The sequence below is a fragment of the Octopus bimaculoides genome, chromosome 18 (assembly GCF_001194135.2).
Source record: "Octopus bimaculoides isolate UCB-OBI-ISO-001 chromosome 18, ASM119413v2, whole genome shotgun sequence".
In the NCBI taxonomy this organism is placed as follows: Eukaryota; Metazoa; Mollusca; class Cephalopoda; order Octopoda; family Octopodidae; genus Octopus; species Octopus bimaculoides.
Window position 1 is genome coordinate 40,725,644 of NC_068998.1, and position 19,231 is coordinate 40,744,874.

At 37.6% G+C, this 19,231-nt stretch overlaps 2 protein-coding genes across 2 annotated transcripts in view; both read left to right on the plus strand.

Moving 5' to 3' along the window:
* LOC106876973 (histone-lysine N-methyltransferase NSD2) overlaps positions 1–598 on the plus strand; it is an 84,200-nt gene extending 83,602 nt beyond the window's left edge. Inside the window, exon 8 of the mRNA XM_052974264.1 lies at positions 568–598. Coding sequence (XP_052830224.1) covers positions 568–598 — 31 coding nt within the window. The remainder of the gene's footprint in view (positions 1–567) is intronic.
* Positions 599–1,010: 412 nt separating this feature from the next.
* Positions 1,011–19,231, plus strand: part of LOC106876975 (histone-lysine N-methyltransferase NSD2) — a gene marked incomplete at its 3' end in the record, with an annotated part of 20,095 nt that continues 1,874 nt past the window's right edge. Inside the window, exons 1-11 of the mRNA XM_052974265.1 lie at positions 1,011–1,029; positions 1,616–1,852; positions 2,614–2,793; positions 4,173–4,329; positions 5,852–5,980; positions 7,217–7,409; positions 9,675–9,944; positions 11,363–11,484; positions 12,597–12,733; positions 13,364–13,470; positions 15,735–15,933. Of these exons, the coding sequence (XP_052830225.1) occupies positions 1,011–1,029; positions 1,616–1,852; positions 2,614–2,793; positions 4,173–4,329; positions 5,852–5,980; positions 7,217–7,409; positions 9,675–9,944; positions 11,363–11,484; positions 12,597–12,733; positions 13,364–13,470; positions 15,735–15,933 (1,750 nt within the window). The remainder of the gene's footprint in view (positions 1,030–1,615; positions 1,853–2,613; positions 2,794–4,172; positions 4,330–5,851; positions 5,981–7,216; positions 7,410–9,674; positions 9,945–11,362; positions 11,485–12,596; positions 12,734–13,363; positions 13,471–15,734; positions 15,934–19,231) is intronic.

Below are 19,231 nucleotides of genomic sequence, written 5' to 3' on the forward strand. Positions count from 1 at the left end.
GATCCGAGCTCATCAAAGCCTTGTGAATGGATTTGATTGATGGAAATTGAGAAGCTTGTATGTATGTATGTATGTATGTATGTATGTATGTATGTATGTGTGTGTGTGTGTGTGTGTGTGTGTGTGTGTGTGTGTGTGTGTGTGTGTGCGTGCGTGCGTGCGTGTATTTGTGATTCCTTGCTTTGACATCATATGATAGTTGTAAAATGATTGTCACTGTCATACAAATGTCATTCATTACCAGTATTCTAACAATAACATGTCTGGCCATGGGGGAATGCTATCTTACTTGGAAACAGGTGAGGGTTGGTGACAGGAAAGGTATCTGGCCATAGAATATCTACCTCAATAACTCCATCAGACCCATGCAAGCATGGAAAAGTAGATGTTAAAATAATGATGATGTATTATATAATGTCTTTGTGTATTTGTTTATGTGCCTGTTTGTATGACTGTGTACTTATATTTGTTTTTATTTATTTATTGGTGTGTGTGAATTTGTGGATGTCTTAGTTATTGTAATCTTCTCATGTATTTGTGTGCATATAAATTGTTATAATTAAACAGGTGTACATTAATAAGTAACTCATTTAAATGAGTAAATTGAGAGTGTGTAATAACTGAACTGGGTAGATAATTCATGTACTGGGGTTGATTGTATCAACTATCTTCCTCCCCTTCAAAATTGCTGGCCTTGTACCTAAATCAGAAACAGTTATTTTTATCATCATCAATAATAATAGTAATAGTAGTAGTAATAGTAGTAGTAGTAGTAATAGTAGTAGTAGCAAGGTAAGGTGGCAGAATTGTCACCACACTGGACAAAATGCTTAGTGGCATTATTCTGAGTTTACGTTCTGTGATTGATTTAGCCCTCTCCCAAAACTGCTGGCCTTCTGCCAAAATTTGGAACCATTATTATTATTATTTTTATAATTATTTCATATATGCACAACAGATTAGACTGTTGGAAAAAATTCCTACCATCAGGCTACAACAAGTAACCTTCGATGACAAGAACCATCCTAAGTATCCTAGTAGTCCCTAATAATACTGTTTTCTGGAGCTACACTAAACTAGGTTTTATGCCTGTTTCCTTTGTCCATTTGTTATTATTATTATTGTTATTATTATTAAGGTGGTTATGTGGCAGAATCATTAGCATGCCAGGCAAAATGTTTTGTCTGCTGCTACATTCTGTGTTCAAATTCCACTAAGGTTGACTTTACCTTTCATCCTTTCAGAGTTGATAAATTAAGTGCCAGTGAAACACTGGGATCGATATAATTGACTAGTCCTCTCCACCAAAATTTCAGGCCTTGTGCCTATAGTAGAAAGGATTATTATTATTATTATATTATTATTATTATTATTACTAAGGCAGCAAACTAGTAGAATCGTTAGTGCCCTGGGTAAAATGCTTAGCAGCATTTTGTCTGTCTGTGTGTTCTGAGTTCAAATTCCAGCAAGGTTGACTTTGCTTTTTATCCTTTTGGGTTCAATAAGTTAAGTACCAGTTGAGCACTAGGGTCATTGTAACTGACTTATGCCCTACCCCAAAATTGCTGGCCTTGTGCCAAAATTTGAAACCATTATTATTATTATTATTATTATTATTATTGCGATTTTTTTTTCTTTTATTTTTTAGATTCACACCGTTGTTTCTGTTGTAAACAGACAGGAGATGTGAAGAAGTGTTCGGTGGTCCAATGTGGCAGGTTTTATCACGACGTATGTGTGAGAAAGCATCCTCTCACACGGGCTGAAAGCAAATCATTCACTTGCCCTCTACACGTCTGTGTAACTTGTTCCGCCGACAGTAATAGTTCTAAAAATCCTAAAGCATCTAAAGGTAAGTTCAGTTATCTTTCGCCCTTTTTATATATTTTTCTGGGGTTGATTAACCTGCAGATCAGCATTGAGTAATGCCCAGGTCAGTGTGATTAACACTGACTCAGCATGATTTGTGAGGTTAATCAAAACTGTTCCAGTCTTGACTTCCATTTTCTTTTTTGTTTTAGTCATAGTGTATCTCGATATACATTGTGCACTATGTCTGCTCATCTGTAAGATAGAGTGTGATGTGAGGTAGATTTGGCTATTATGTTAGCATGTATAGGTATCATTTAGAAGCTACTTTGTTTCATCTATCTCTCTGTGCACATGCATGTGTTTTGTATGTTTCACCTGGTCAGTTTTACGTGTGTGTGTGTGTGTGTGTGTGTGTGTGCTGGCTTGGGCATGTAGTTAAGAAGTTTGTTTCCTAACGGACTTGGTTTCAGGTTCACTGCCATTGCACAGCACTTTGGGCAAGAGTCTTCTACTGTAGCCCCAAGCTGACCAAGGCTTTGTTAGATTTGTTAGATAGCACTAAACACGGGTGCTTTTATGTGGCATAGGCACTTTTACATGGCAGTGACATATTTGCTTTTACATGGCACTGACACAGTTGCCATTAGGTGGCACCAGCACATGAGCTTGCAAGACTAGGGCCTCTCAGCTGAGAGAAAGAAAATAGAGGATATGACAACCATGATTTTACTTAGCTACGTATGTAAAAAGAATCATAATTATTATTTAATTAACCTTTTTACTTGTTCTGCTATTTTTCAGGTCGTTTGTGTCGATGTTTACGCTGCCCAACTGCCTACCATGTTGGAGATTTCTGTATTGGTGCTGGAAGTGTGACCTTGGCTGGCAACAATATTATCTGTAGTAATCATTTTGTGCCACCAAAGAACAAAAAGACTCCAACACACTTCAACGTTAGCTGGTGTTTTATCTGTAATTTAGGTAAACAACAATTTTTTTTTTTTTTTGTTTTGTTTGTATCCTCATCCTCTTTTTTTGTGTCTTTTTGCACAAACTTGAAATTCATCAAATTTTCTTGTTAACAACAATCTATTGTATTCACTTTTTTATAGGATGACACTATATGGCCTTATGTATGTTTAAGAAGTTCATTTTATAACCACATAACTCCGGGTTCTATTTTGTGATGTTAGTACTGGGTCAACTACAGATTAATTGGTTTCAAATTTTGGCATAAGACCAATAATTTTGGAAGAGGGGATAAGTCACTGACATAGACCTCACCAGTGCTCAACTTGTACTTATTTTATTGATCCTGAAAGAATAGAAGGCAAAGTCTACCTTGGCGAAATTTGAATTGAGACTGTAAAGACAAATGAAATGCCGCTAAGCATTTTGCCTGGTGTTGTAACCATTCTGCCAGCTTGCTGCCTTGATTCTTCAAATTAATTATTGGCTGAAGGTCTACTTGTGATCTTAATTAACCAAATGGTTCTTAGGATTCTCATAAATACCTAGAAACAAGTCAATGTGTTGTCTATGAGTGTGATCTCTAATTCTCTACTCCAGTTTTCCTCATCAAGCAAAACAGTACAAGTCTTCACCTCTGTTTCACAGTGGAATTGGTTAGCAAATCATCATCATCATCGTTTTATGTCCATTTTCCATGCTGGCATGGGTTGGACGGTTCGACTGGGGTCTGGGAAGCCAGGAGGCTGCACCAGGCCCCAATCTGATCTGGCAGTGTTTCTACATCTGGATGCCCTTCTTAACGCCAACCACTCTAAGAGTGTAGTGGGTGCCTTTTACATGCCACCGGCACAAATATTTGTGTTTATTTAACTTACATGGCAGTTTCTGTTATTAATCCACATGTTTCTAAGGAGCCAATCACTGATTTATTGCATTTCTGATGGTAAGAGTGACAAAGAAATGCCTATACAACTTGGGTGCAAAGGGCCCTGTTTGAGAACACCGGTTTCTTGCTGATGTTTAAATTCTTTACCTTTATACATCATGACCCCCACCAATCCTTTAACTTGAAAAATAGGTATGGTTGGTGATAAGAAGAGCATCCAGCAGTTAAGAACTTCAAAATAAATCCCCATTCAACACTTGTCATCATCATCATTATATAGTGATGGACGGAGGTATCATACATCCACTTTTAACAGCTTATTTTATGTTGTGAGAAATGGAAACATAGAACTCAGAGTAGTGACAGAGGGAAGTTTCAGCTTTGAATAAACATGTGTGTATATATGTATATATTTGTATACACTCACATATACCTGTCTGATGTAGTGTGCAATTCTGGTGAAAAAATAAAATAATTTTTGTTTTCTCTTTGTCCATTGCAGGAGGTACCCTACTATGCTGCGATAGCTGCCCAGCTGCATTCCACCCTGATTGCATCAATGTTAACTGTTCCGAAGATACTTGGTACTGTCAGGATTGTGCCCGTGGCAAAAAGCCTCTTTATGGTGATATAGTTTGGGTCAAAGTTGGCAACTATAGGTAAACTTAACAATATATTTATATATGCATTCTATTTTAGTTATAATAATGTCATTTTTATTTATGTATCATGTGAAAAATTTGATACAAAACACCAGGGTAGGTCACTGTTATAATTGAGTGAGAAAAGGATAAAATACATTGTTGATGGTCAGATATTTGAGATTACATTTTACTCAACTTCGCATTCTGATTTGAAATCCTTTCATGCCTTAATTGGATAAGAGGCATAACTTGTCATCTGGCTTAGCACTTTCACCAGGTACATTGGTTGCATTTAATGGAGTCCGCCCTCATGCTTGCATTTAGACAGGTCTCTGCTTTAAAGGTGCCCCCACCTCTCTCTTTCACACCAAGTCAATTAAATCAATCCCAGTACTTGACTGGTACTTTATTGTACCAACCCTGAAAGGTTGAAAAACAAAGTTGGCATTGGCAAGAAGGTAAATAAATAAATTCTTCTTCTCCTCCTCCTCTGATTGGAAGTGTTATTGTGTACATTGTTTTGTCTTGGTATAAAAGGTGGGCTACAGCAAATATTCTGCTCAACACCACAGATTTGCTTGTTGGTTGCTTGACCATAATTAGTCAGGCATGTTCCTTAGTGGCTGATCATATATGTGCATCTCTGATCACGAGCAGAAGTGGTAGGGGAGCATCATAGCCCAGTGTTGAGAGGAATTCTTTAGGGTTTGGATAATTCACCTTTTGGAAACATGGGCGTTTTGTTCATCATCCCTTAAACAACCCCTATTCAGGGACCTTTTCTATTATAGGCACAAGACCTGAAAGTTTGGGTTTGTGAGGGGGTGGGGGGTGCTATTTGGTTACGTCAACTAGTACTTATTTTATTGACCCCAGGAGATTGAAAGGCAAAGTTAACCTCAACAGCATTCGAACAGAGAATGTGAAGCCAGAAGAAATGCTGCTAAGGATCTTGTCTGACACAGTAGCAATTCTACCAGCTTGCATTATTATTATTATTATTATTATTATTATTATTATTATTATTATTAATAATAATAATCCTTTCTTCTATAGACACAAGACCTGACATTTTTTGGGTGCAGAGAGAGGGGGTTAGTCGATTACACTGACACAGGTATTCGACTGATATTTATTTTATTGATCCCAAAAGGATCAAAGGCAAAGTGGACTTTGACTGCATTTGGACTCTAAAACATAACCTTTTCTATATAGGCACAAAGCCTGAAATTTTTTGGGGGGAAGGGGCTTGTCGATTACATTGATCCCAGTACTTGATTGGTACTTATTTCATTGACCTCAAAAGGATAAAAGACAAAAAGTCAACCTCGACAAGATTTGAACTCAGAATGTAAAAGTGGATGAAAAGCTGCTAAGCATTTTGTCCAGCATGCTAACAATTCTGCAAGGTTGCTGTCCTGACTCAGAACACAATAATCATCATAATAAATAATGTTTGTTGTAATAATAAGAACAATATTTAATGAAGGTGATCAGTGTTTCATTATTGTTGTCTTTCATCTCTCTAACGTCGTAGATGGTGGCCAGGCGAAATTTGTCATCCGAAAAATGTTCCAATGAATATTCAACAGAAGCCGCATCAGATTGGAGAATTTCCTGTGCGATTTTTTGGTTCCCATGATTACTATTGGACAAACCAAGCTAGGTAAGTGATTAAGTGATCTGGTGTCCTTTTCCCGATTTGGAGTCTGTTGATTCCTCTTTTCTCCACCCATGTGACCAAATTTGTCTACCTTGGTATTCTTTTATCTTTTATTCGTTTCACTCATTAGACTGTGGTCACTCTGTCTTTTGTTTAGGAATGTCATGTTTGAAACTATTTTTCGTTGAGATATATCAAGTTTATTGAGGTAACATACATGACTTGTAGAAAACACTAATTTTGTTTTTTTGGTACATATTTAGCATAATTGCTGGAATAACCATGAAATTTAATTTCACAGTTGAAGGGTTAATCACATGTTTTTGTTTGAGTTTCTTACTGAAACTTTTAGTCATAATATCAATGGTAGTTGTGACTACCGTTGATACAAGGGTAGGACACTAAACTCCGCTTGCGAAGACTTCTGCAGTAGTAAATATAAATACCATTGACCCACCCTGTCCAACCTTCTGTACCACTTCACTTATATTCATCTTCCTGTAACTTAGAGGTATGCTCTGTCACAGTTTCACCACCATCTACTCTCTCTCTCCCACCTCTCTTCTCCTCTTTCTATCTCAACTAGGGCAGCTATGTATCTCCTCTACAGCAAGACACCTGTTTCTGTCCCTCAATACTACTCCTGCTACGCTTGAAGTGTCTTGCTTGTACGCTGGCTGATGTCCGTGATGCTGGTGCCATATAAGAAGTTCCTAGTACACGTAAAGTAGTTGGTGTTAGGAAGGGCATCCAGCTATAGAAAACACCAAAACACATTGGAGCTGGGGGCTGGCTTGTCAGTTCCTGTCAAATCATCCAACTCATGCCAGCATGGAAAATGGATGTTCAATGGTGATGCTGATGATGACAAGAATAGTTCTACAGTGCTAAATATAATTACCGAATATTTTATTTATATATATAACATGAACTTATTCTATACAGTGCCCAGGTGCACTACAACTCATCAGAAAAAGTAACCAAAACTGGATGAACAATTCATAGAAAAAAGCACAAGAAGCGAACAGTGAATGTAAAAATTAAAATAATTTAAAAAAGTGGCAAGCATCAGGTATACTGTTGGTGAATTCCAGCAAGTCCTGACAGCTAACAACTGATGTGGGTAGTTTATTCCATTTTTCAGATATTCTGTGCATGAAAAAAATGTTTCCAAAATTCATGCAATAATGGCCATTTACTATATTGATGTTTTGTCGACATTGTTTTGTTTCTTTCCAGAGTTTTTCTGTTTCAAGAAGGTGATAAAGGCAGTAAAGATTCTTCAGCAACGAAAGGTTTGGCGAAAATATTTCGGGCAGGAATTGGTGAAGCTACGGAAGCATTTAAATTGTGGAAAGCAGCCAAAGAGAACCGGGATCAATTGGAAAATGAAAAAATTGGGAAGAAACCGGCACCATTTAAATTTGTTAAAGTAAGTCTGGCACCACACACCTACACACACACAAATGTTGAGTGTTGTCGGACTTAGTCACCAGTGTGTAACTCTTAATGAATGAATGTATGTATGTATGTAAGTGTGTGTGTATGTGGAGGCGCAATGGCCCAGTGGTTAGGGCAGCAGACTCGCGGTCATAGGATCGCGGTTTCGATTCCCAGACCAGGCGTTGTGAGTGTTTATTGAGCGAAAACACCTAAAGCTCCATGAGGCTCCGGCAGGGGATGGTGGCGAACCCTGCTGTACTCTTTCACCACAGCTTTCTCTCACTCTTACTTCCTGTTTCTGTTGTGCCTGTAATTCAAAGGGTCAGCCTTGTCACACTGTGTCACGCTGAATAACCCCGAGAACTATGTTAAGTGTACACGTGTCTGTGGAGTGCTCAGCCACTTGCACGTTAATTACACAAGCAGGCTGTTCCGTTGATCAGATCAACTGGAACCCTCGACGTCGTAAGCAACGGAGTGCCAACAAGTGTGTGTGTGTTGGGATGATGATACTTAAAGGACTTTGTGTTTCATTCAAATTTTGAAAATCACCTTTGTAATGATTTCCACAACTGTTATTCCATTTGAACTCCTGTTGTTAAAAGGAGTGTGTTGGTGGATGGGTGGAGTGGGGATAATGGAATCATGTTGTTATTGTTGTTATTATTATCTCTGTATTTACTTTTCTTTTTATTATTATTATTATTAATTAATAATTATTGTCCTCTAATGAGTCCTGTTCAGACAAACCTATGATCAAAGATGTTTCCAGCCATGGTGATTCTGTGTATTTGCACATCATTATTGTCTAGTGTGTTCTTTCTATTTTAAGATGAGGAGGAGTGATTTGAGGTTTTCAGTTTTGTTATTATTTCATTGTCTGCTTTGACACATTTGTGGGTGATAATAATGTCATTAGGTATAAAAATACCCCTGCTAGCTTTGGCAGAATTGTTAATGAGTCAGGTAAAAGGCTTAGCAGTATTTTCTTCTGGGTTCAAATTCTGCCAAGTTCAACTTTTGTCTTTCATCCGTTCAGGGTCGATAAAATAAGTATCAGTTCAGCACTGGGGTCCATGTAATCAACTAATTCACTCCCCCAAAATTTCAGGCCTTGTGTGCCTATAGTAGAAAAGATTTATATGCTCATGTTAAAGATTTACATGTTTTAATGTGTGTGTGCGTAGGAATATTATTCATTGTTATAATGATGTCATGATATTTGGAATATCAAAGGAGTTAGGTATAATTTACCTTTCATTAATATAGTTCTTAATATTTCTAATATAGCTTAGAATTGTTAGCATACCAGGCAAAATGCTTAGTGGCATTTCGTCTGGCTTCACATTGTGAGTCCACATTCCGGTGAGGTCATCTCTGCCTTTCGTCCTTTTGGGGTTGATAAAATGAGTACCAGTTGAACACTGGGGTTAATGTAGTTGATTTATCCTCTGCCCTGAAATTGCTGGCCTTGTGTCAAAATTTGAAATTAACAGTTCTAATATAGTATTGTGTTGATTTCCCTTTTTAGCTGGGTTTTATGCAAAATATTTAATTATTGAGGTTTTATTAAGTAGAGGTGTAAATCTAATGATGGAATTAATTGGCATTGACTCCCCGTTAATATTAGCTCTTGCTATTTCTTTGTATTTCTCTGTAGTTAGAGTATGTGTTTCCTCTTATCTCTGTAGACCGATCAGAAGGTCTGTATAGTATTATCATCATCGTTTAATGTCTGCTTTCCATGCAGGCATGAGTTGGACAGTTTGGCATGGGTCTGACTAGCTGGGAGCTGTCCGGAGTCCGGTTGTCTGTTGTGGCATGGGGCTTCTGCAGATGTCCATCATAATGCCAACCACTTAACAGCATGTGATGGGTGCTTTTATGTGGCACAGGTGCATTTATGCAGCACCTGCATGGGTGCTTTTTATGCAGCACTGACTCCTCAAAGGACAAGCTTGTATGTGTGGAAGACAGTGATTTGACTTACCTTGATGTGTCTTATCAAGTACAGCAAATCGCTACACTTCCCAGTTCCTTGTCATTTCTTCAGTGAGGTCCAACATCCAAAGATCCTTTGTCACCACTTTGTCCCATGTCTTCCTGGGTCTACCCCTTCTACAGATACCTTCGACAATTAGAACTCAGCACTTCTTTATGCAACTATCCTCATCCATAAGCATCACATGATCAAACCATTGCAGTCTTCTCTCTTGAATGTTTATTAATTCTTGATTGTCTTGGTCTCCTGCAGACAAACCTTGCTGTCGGTAATGTCCAAATCCACAAAGCTGACCTGTCTGAGATTCCACGGTGTGAATGCAGACCAGACATGGACAATCCATGTGGTTCGGACACGGAGTGCCTCAACCGGATGTTGATGTATGAATGTCATCCTCAGGTGTGCCCGGCAGGAGAACGCTGCCAAAACCAACGTTTCACCAAACGCCTCTACCCCGATTCAGTGCCAGCAAAGACCTCGACACGCGGATGGGGCTTAAAAACAAATGTAGATATTAAAAAGGTGAGTGAGTTTTTTAATTTAGGTTTTTGATATATGAAACTCTGTTATCAAATGCCAATCTGATACTGTTCATGTGCTCAAATATATCAGACAATTGTACAGACTGCATTTTCTTGATAAATGAATAGGTGTTTGTGATTTTGGAAGAGAACACTCTTGCTTTTCTTTTATAGGAAATTTTTGAGAGAGAAAAGCTTCCGTTATATTTGAACACATGAAATAAGAATATTCTTTTTGGTTGCAGGATCTTTACTGTTTTGATTTTGTTCAGTGTTGTGCTAGAAGTGAGTTGAATCTAATGACCTAGCCACCTCTGGTTCTTCAACCTTAGGGACCAACCTATGTTGTTATTCTAACCTGGTGACAAGATAATGATATTCATTGACTTTGTTGAACAAATCATTTGTTAATCTTGCAATCTCAGTCAACAGGAACGTTTTTTTATAATGATAATCACACACACACACACACACACACACACACACATACATATACTTATTAATGAGGGAGTGCTGAAAAGTTCCTGGCTTTAAGGGTATCTTGAAAGGCTTAGTTGGAGGCCCAACCTTCTGAGTTCTTTTGCAGGGCTTAGAAAAATTGAAGAACTGCATTAAGTATGTGAATCTAAGAGGGGAATATGTTGCATAAAATCATAAGTAACTGATCCTCCTGTATTTTCTTTTGCTAAATGCCAGAAACTTTTCTGCACCCCCTCGTACATACATACATTTATATATATATTTATATATATATATATATATATATATATATATATATATAAACATACATGTATATTGTATATACATACACATGCATTATGTATAGGTATTGGTGTATATGCATTTGTGCATGTTTGTGCTTTGGAATCCTGTATGCATTTGCCATACAAAACAAAACAAAAAGAAAACGTCTGGCCATTCACCAGTTTATAGTGTGAAAATCCAAGAAAGTAAATGTGTTACTTGGAAACAAGTAAATGCTAGTGATGGGAAGGTTGTCTGGTTGTGGAGTACTACTTTTACTATGTCTCAGTTAATCCATGCAACCATGGAAAAAAGCAGATGTTAGAATAATGATGTTGATTTATTAATGTGTGTGTGTCCATATATATATATATATATGAATATATATATATATGTGAATAATAAAGCGATTATTTATAAAGATATTACTATCTGCAGTAAATATAAATCAATAACAACAATAATATAGGTGGCTGTAGGCATTAAATAGCTTTAGATAGCCATACCTGTAAAATTTATATTTATCATAAGGGCACATGAAGCGCCTATCTGCTAGAAAGTGGAGTTATGGATTTTAACTCCACTTTCTAGCAGGTAGGTGTTTTGTGTGCTGTTATGATGTTTGTGTGTGTATTGTATGTATATATACAATGTAATATTTTTTACTTATTTCAGGGTCAGTTTGTCAATGAATATGTTGGAGACCTAATTGATGAAGAAGAATGCAAAAAGAGAATATGGAAAGCACATGAAGATAATATTTCTAACTTTTACATGTTAACACTTGACAAAAATAGGTAACTAATTTTTGTAGCAGTCTTAACTGGTGACTTGCCTTGGCCCAAGCTTCATTGGCAGTCTGTCTTTGATCTAGCTCTGTTGGTAACCTGTCTCTTATCAAGCTTTATTGGTAACCTGTCTCTTATCAAGCCTTATTGGTAACCTGTTTCTGTATCGAAGGGTTCTTGCTTCATTGGGGTGGTGTTTCTTTTACTATTAGCCTGCCTTATACCGTCTAACTTATCTAGCTTAACTGGTACTTTCCTTCTAGCTGATGTAGCTTCATTAGTAGCCGTCTCCTGGTAGTCTGTTTTAATTGATTGCCTGTTACTGTGGCCAGTAGGAGAATTATCAGTTGTCATTGAAAAGCAAAGAAGAGGATATTTCAGACTTCACTCTTTGTGTGGGACTGAGGAAGAGAGAGAGAGAGAGAGAGAGAGAGAGAGAGAGAGAGAGAGAGAGAGAGAGAGACAGACAGACAGACAGACAGACAGACAATGTGGTATTGTTACTTTGTTGTAAGAAAGAGGAGTGGTGTGAGGTGATTGAGAGGAAGAGAAAGAGTTGGGAACAAGGAGAGAAAAGAATTGATGTGAGTGAGTGAAGGAATAGACTGAGGAGGGGGGAAGATGGATAGAATTTCAGAGTGTGAATAGACGTGGTGGTGGGGACCTAAGAGTTAGATGGGGGAGGATAGAGTGAATTAATGTCTTGGTTAAAAGAAAAGGTGAAGAGTTGGAAAACAGTGAAGAAAGTTGAAAATAAAACAGTAGACTTCAGTTTAGTTGATTAGTTTATAATTAGTTGTAGTAGTCTGTCTCTGGTCTAACATATCTGATGAATCTTTCATGAAGACAGCAAAGATAGGTTCAATTCTGCCAATGAGCATCACCTTTTGGTGGTAAGTCAACGAGCGTCTATGTGGTTGCCCGATCTGCTAGAAAAAACAGGTGAAAATTGGTGAAAGGAAGGGCATCTTGCTGTAGAAAATCTGCTTCAGTAAACTTCATCCACCCACTGGAAGCATGGAAAAGTGGATGTTGAAATGATGATGACAATGATGATATTGGAATTTTGGACTTGAAAACAATTTAAAGTGACAATAAATTATCATGTGTGTTTCTTTCAGAATAATTGATGCTGGACCAAAAGGAAACTTATCTCGTTTTATGAATCATAGCTGTCAACCAAATTGTGAAACCCAGAAGTGGATGGTTAATGGTGATGTCAGAGTTGGTTTGTTTTCCCTACATGATATCCCAGCTAGTAAGTAATGTTCTACTCTTTAAAAATTTCAACTCTCCAACCAGCTCTGTCTCTTGCTTCCTGATACCTTTTGTCTCATCCTTCTAGCTTTTCCCTCTTCTCTTCTATCCACTCCTTCCTATCTCTCTCTCTCTCTCTCTCTCTCTCTCTCTCTCTCATCACTCTCTTCTCTTTTCCCCTCTTTTCTCTTTCCCCCTCTTTTTTCTTTTCTCTCTTCCTCTTCTCTTTCCTCTCCTTTCTTTTCCTCTTGTTTTTTGTCTTCTCTCTTCCTTTTTCTTATTTCTTTACTGCCCACCAGGGGTTTCACACGGAGGGGACAAACAAGGACAGACAAACGGATTAAGTCGATTATATCGACCCCAGTACGTAACTGGTACTTATTTAATCGACTCCAAAAGGATGAAAGGCAGAGTCGACCTCGGCAGAATTTGAACTCAGAACGTAGCAGCAGATGAAATACTGCTAAACATTTCGCCCGGCGTGCTAACGATTCTGCCAGCTTCCCGCCTTTTTCTGTCTTGTCTTCTCCTCTTTCTGTCTATTTTGCTCTTTGATTTGTCCTTTACCATATATCTTCAATTGCTTTTCTGATCATAATTAATTGATTAATTAACTTTCTATCCTATCCAGATTCAGAGCTGACATTTAATTACAACTTGGATTGTCTCGGTAATGAGAAGAAGATCTGTGCCTGTGGTGCCCCAAATTGCAGTGGCTTTCTGGGTGTCCGTCCTAAGGTTGATAACATTTTTATACTTTGTTTGTCAATTTCCTTGGTTTACTTTGGGTGAAATGCGATGTGGTGGCAGTAATCCATTAAATAGCCTCTCACGTGTTGTTGTTGTTGTTTAGTCTAATCATAGGTTACTTATAATTAAGCAGACCTATGAATGGTATCCAAGCTGTGGTTGTGCCATATCTTTTTCAAACATAATGTATCCTTTCATTTCTAATATGATTCAATGGGTAGAGCATTGAGCTTAACATCAGGAGGTAGTGAATTCAATTCCTGGATCAGGCTGTGTGTTGTGTTCTTGAGCGAGACACTTTATTCCATGTTGCTCCATGTTCACTCAGCTGTTGGATAACATCGGTGGTGTGGAGAGGGGAGGCTGATATGCATGGGTGAATGCTGGTTATCCATAGACAACCTTGTCCAGACTTGTACCTCAGAGAGGAACTTTCTAGGTGCAATTCCATGGTCAGGAATGACCGAAGAGGATCTTTATCCTGTGCTTGACGATTTGTGGGAGATTCAGCTCTTGTTTTCAGCAGATTCAGTGATCACTTAGAGAAGTTGTGGTTAAACTGCAGCCTATGTTACGTTCTGTATGGCACACCTATTAAAAATTGTCTTGAGTTTTTTGTTTTTTTTGTAGTAGTGCAGCCCACTTGATAATGAGCCATGTCTCAGATGGCCCACTTGATAAAGGTTGCCCATGCCTGACTTAAGAGTTTCCCCAACTGGCTAATTTCAGTTATAAAATATTCATCATTTGTTGAATCGGTGGGTATTTTCCTGAACTGGAATTTGCTTAATGGTCTGTGTGTGTGTGTGTGTGTGTGTGTGTGTGTGTGTGTGTGTGTGTGTGTGTGTGTGTGTGTGTGTGTGTGTGTGTGTGTGTGTGTGTGTGTGTGTGTGTGTGCAGGTGTAGTGTATATTCTTGGGAGGCGTTTTAGAATAGCTAAAACCTCATAACTCACAGGAGGTGGAAACACAGGCAGTAGTGTAGAAAATAGTGAGATTTTTGAAAAATTAAAATTATTTCTTGGGATCGTAATTTCCATTGTAAAAAACAGGGAAATACTAAATAAATGAAGAGGTGGGAAAAACTACCTTTTCTTTATTCATGACATATGGTACTTTAACCATTTTGACTGTGTAATTAAATTTCATGGTCGTTCCCAATGTTTATTATCAACCAAACAAAGAAGAAAATAGAATTGGTGTTTTCTGCATCTGCAATACTTTCCCAATATCTCCTGTAGGAGATATAGTTTTCAGATCCACCACCGAAATTATTTGATTTTTGTTCTGTAGAGAAATATTTGATGAAAATTTGAAAAAATTGTCTTTTGTAAAATGTGTTACTGGGATGACTCTGCTTCTCACAGCATAAGAGAGATTCTTTCAAAGCCATGGGATAAAACTACCTTCCACAGTTAACAGTAAGAAAATGTTGAGCGGATATATCCATGTGCTGCATTGAAAGGGTGAAAGGAACAGTTACCATCATCATCTAATGTCTGGATTGTATGAGTTGACCAGAGCTGGCAAGCCGGAGAGCTGCACCAAATTCCAGTTTGATTTGACTTGGTTTCTATGGCTGGGCTGGATGCCCTTCCTTATGCCACCCACTTTACATAGTGTGCTGGGTGCTTTTTACATAGCAATTGGCATGGGCGTTTTTGTGGCACTGGCATAGATGATATTTTTTAGTTTTGTTGTGGGTGATGAGCTGATGAAAGGGTTAATAAGAGGCCTGACTCCCTTTTTATTTTTTAGTTCAATTTTTGCTTTATATTTTTCTAGTTATTTTATATTTTTATCTTTTTGTATTTGGTTTTTAATTAAACATTTAAAAATAGAGAATTCAGATTTTAATTTTAAATTATGTAAACAGTTTGAGGACCAAATGGTGTGTTGTGTCCTTGTGCATTTCACATTGCTCCTCTGTATCCAATTGAAACGAGTATCTAATCTAAAAGTGCTGGTGCAGTCTTCTCTTCCTCCTGCTGTCACATTATTGATTTTCTTCTGGGTTGAGAAGGTATCTATGACTTCTTGTGACAACATAGGAATCAATAATAATTAGTGAAAAGTGCTTGCAACAAAGTGTCATTACTTATGAGTGACAATTGTAGTTGTTTTTTAGATGGTAGGATATGATTTGAGGAAGATTTAGTTGCTGGGAAAAAGGACAGAAGGGATTTAGAATGTTTTTAGACTTGGCAGTATTGTTGTCAACTGATGAATGACATTACTTCTTCCTATTTTCAGTCAGTCATAAATCAAGCCGATAAAAAGGCAAAAGATATGAAGAAGAAAAAGAAACGTAAAAAAGGCCGACCTGACTTGAAGAAACATGAAGACGAGTGCTTCCGATGTGGAGAGGGTGGTGAACTAGTCATGTGTGACAAATCACAGTGCCCTAAAGTCTACCATCTGCAGTGCTTGAGCTTGACTAAGCCACCCCATGGTGAGTAGGGTTTTTTTTTTTTTAATATATGTTTTAAAGAGGAAGGGACAGTGCTCATGCTGTTTCAAAACCTTCCAAGATGAGTAAAATCAGGAAATTGTATTATTTTATTATTTTTGACTGTGGCTGTGTTTGGGCTCCACCTTCAGGGTCTCTTAGTTACTGTATTCTTTGACATATAAGTTGAAGTTTGTATAGATTGTAAGATGTTCATTCAAACATCATCCACTATCTTTCCAAATTTTACTGCATTTGACATGGAACTTTTAGTCCTCCAGATTTGTCTCGGTGTATAAGTCAACCCACCTTGTTTGGCTGGAAAATTCCATGTGTATGCTAGAAAATATGGTATATTGATGCCAGTTGTCAGTTGCTGGATTAACCCTTTTCTTAATGAACTCCTGTTAAAATACAATGCCTTTGTTTTAATTAATTTTGGTAATAATAAAGAATTTAGTAAAATAACTTAATTGTTATTTAACTGGAGTTTGGAACATAAATCAATATGAAATTTTTATGGACGGTTTTAATTTAGTTCACTTTAAAATGGGAAGTTTGTATCATAGATCTGTGGGAGGTTTTGAGCAATTTGGTGTCAAAAGAGTTAAGTATCAAGATGTTAAACTTTTTGACATCTCTCTCTCACAATCAGAACTCCCACACAAACCTGTTAAAAACCTCTAGTCCTGTTTCTATTACAGAGATGCATAATACTTTTTCACCCAAACCCATCGCCTCATACACCCTGGTCGAAGATGTGGTTCCTGACCTTGCTAGGAAGCAATAGCATTAAGAACTGATTCAGTTCTTACTGTCTGTGACAATCTCTCTAACCCATACCATCATAAAAAGTTGATGTGAAACAATAGTGATGTGGATATATTACTGACAGAGAGAGAGGAATAGGGGCAAAACTTATGAGCTTTGTGTGTGCCATCTGAAACTGATGAGATTGATATGGATGATGTACATCTTGAATATCAGTGAGTGTGTGTGTGATGGTGGATTTGGGGAAGTGGTGTGTAACCAGTTTAGTAGTAGCAATAGCATATACAGACTGAACAGAGCACACCATTGTGGAGTTGAGGTTGTAACCCTTTCATTTTCATATTTCTGACCAAATATGCCGTCTTCAGTTACTTTTGAAAATAACAAAATATTTCATACATTACCTTAGTTGTTTTTATTAATCGTTTTGATAACAACCTGTCCGAGATCACTCTTGGTTCTGTGATACAAACTCCCTGTTTCAGAGAAATCTAAATATCTTTCATCAGAATTTCATGTTATGTTCCAAATGTCAGTTTCTGAAAAAATGGCAAAGTTGTTTTACTAAATTCTTCATTATTTTCAAAATTAATTGAAACAAAGGCAGTGTATTGACACAGAAATGTGGTAATGAAAGGGTGAAGCTGGTATTTGGAACATGAATTTAACATTTAAAGTGGGAATTTTGTGTTGTAGAACAAAGAATGGTCTCAGATGGATTGGTATCAGAAAGGTAAAACCGTTACATACTAATTTGCTTGCGTGAAAGTTTTTGTTAGTTATTTCAATGGTTTTGTTGGTTGCATTCCAGTATTGTGTGTGTGTGTGTGTTTGTGGCGGTGGGAGCACTGTCTCTGATGTGGAAGCAGGACTCCATTGTGAAACTCAGTTCATCTTTGTCGAAAATTAGTAGCTAATCAGTATCTCCTGTTCGTAAACGCTATCACTCTTTAGGTTGCAGTTTTGGATCTATCTATCCTGTGAAGTGACTTGACTGAACCAATGCAACCCTTCCCATGCCAGATGTCCTGATATTCCATAGCAGTCTTCATATCTTCAACCTGATATCTAATATCTTCCACAAGTTGATCGATATTTATGCTCTTCTTGGTCTGACAATACATTATTTATGTCTATGTATGGTTTTTCAGAAAAGGAGGTTGCTAGATATTTCGTCCTTACTCCTCTGGCAGTACCATGAATAATGTGTTCTTCTTTCTCTGATTACTGAGGTAATGGTAGGAAGACAGCCTTACAGTTGCTGCTCTGTGGGCTGTTCCCCACCAAGTAAAACTGAAAACTGTACAAAATAGCTTCAACATTGTAAAATGATTAGCGAGAGGAAGGCATTCAACCATATGAACTATGCTAAATAACATATTGTTATGTCTCAACCTACCACTTTCTAGCACCTTCGGATGATCTCTACTCAACTGCTCCTCGTCAGCTACTCAACAGTCACTCGACTCCTCCTACCACGGCCAAACTACCTTTATTTATATGTCTTGGGCGATCCTAATTCTTCGCTTGGGGGCATCGACACAACACATATCATAGACAATAACAAAAAGGAGGGTAGTGTTTTCTGTTTGTGTGTGTGGTTAGGTGTGATTTTTATAATGATTAATAATTGTGTCTGCATTAAATTTTTGAAGGAACTTGGCAGATCTTCTACCAAGACACTCATAATGTTCTGTTAGGCTTTTGAAAAACCTTCAGCTCAAACTTTTCAGTGGTATGCTTTGGTTGGTGTGGAGCTAGAGTAGAAGACATTTGCTCAGGGTGCTGTGAAGTGGGACTGAATCTAAATACATGTGGTTGGGAGTGTACGCTTCTTAATCACACAAATATACTAAAACTTGTAAAGTTGTAAATAATAATACTGTATTTTCTGGCATACACGCTGATGACATAGAGTTTAGTGTAAGCATTCAAACTTTGTCACTATCTTCTCAAATACTGCTGCATATCACATGGAATTTTTGGTCTTCTAAAGTTGTTTTGGTGTTTAAGTTGACCTAACTTTGTTTGGCTGTAAATTTTGGTGTAAAAAATTCGATGCATGTCAAAAAAATATGGTAGTTAAATATATTTGATACAGTAAGGCGGTGAGCTGGCAGAATTATTAGTATGTCTGGTGAAATGCTTAGAAGCATTTTGTCAATTTTTATGCTCTGAGTTCAAATTCTGCCAGGGTCAACTTTGCTTTTCATCGTTTAGAGGTCAATAAAATAAGTACCAGTTGAACATTGGGGTCGATGTAATCAACTTACCCCTCCCCTATAACTGCTGGCTTTGTACCAGAGTTTGAAATCAATATATTTGGTACTCTCTCTCTCTTTTTACTCTTTTACTTGTTTCAGTCATTTGACTGCGGCCATGCTGGAGCACCGCTTTTAGTCGAGCAAATCGGCCCCGGGACTTATTCTTTGTAAGCCTAGTACTTATTCTATTGGTCTCTTTTGCCAAACTGCTAAGTGACGGGGACATAAACGCACTAGCATCGGTTGTCAAGCAATGCTAGGGGGAC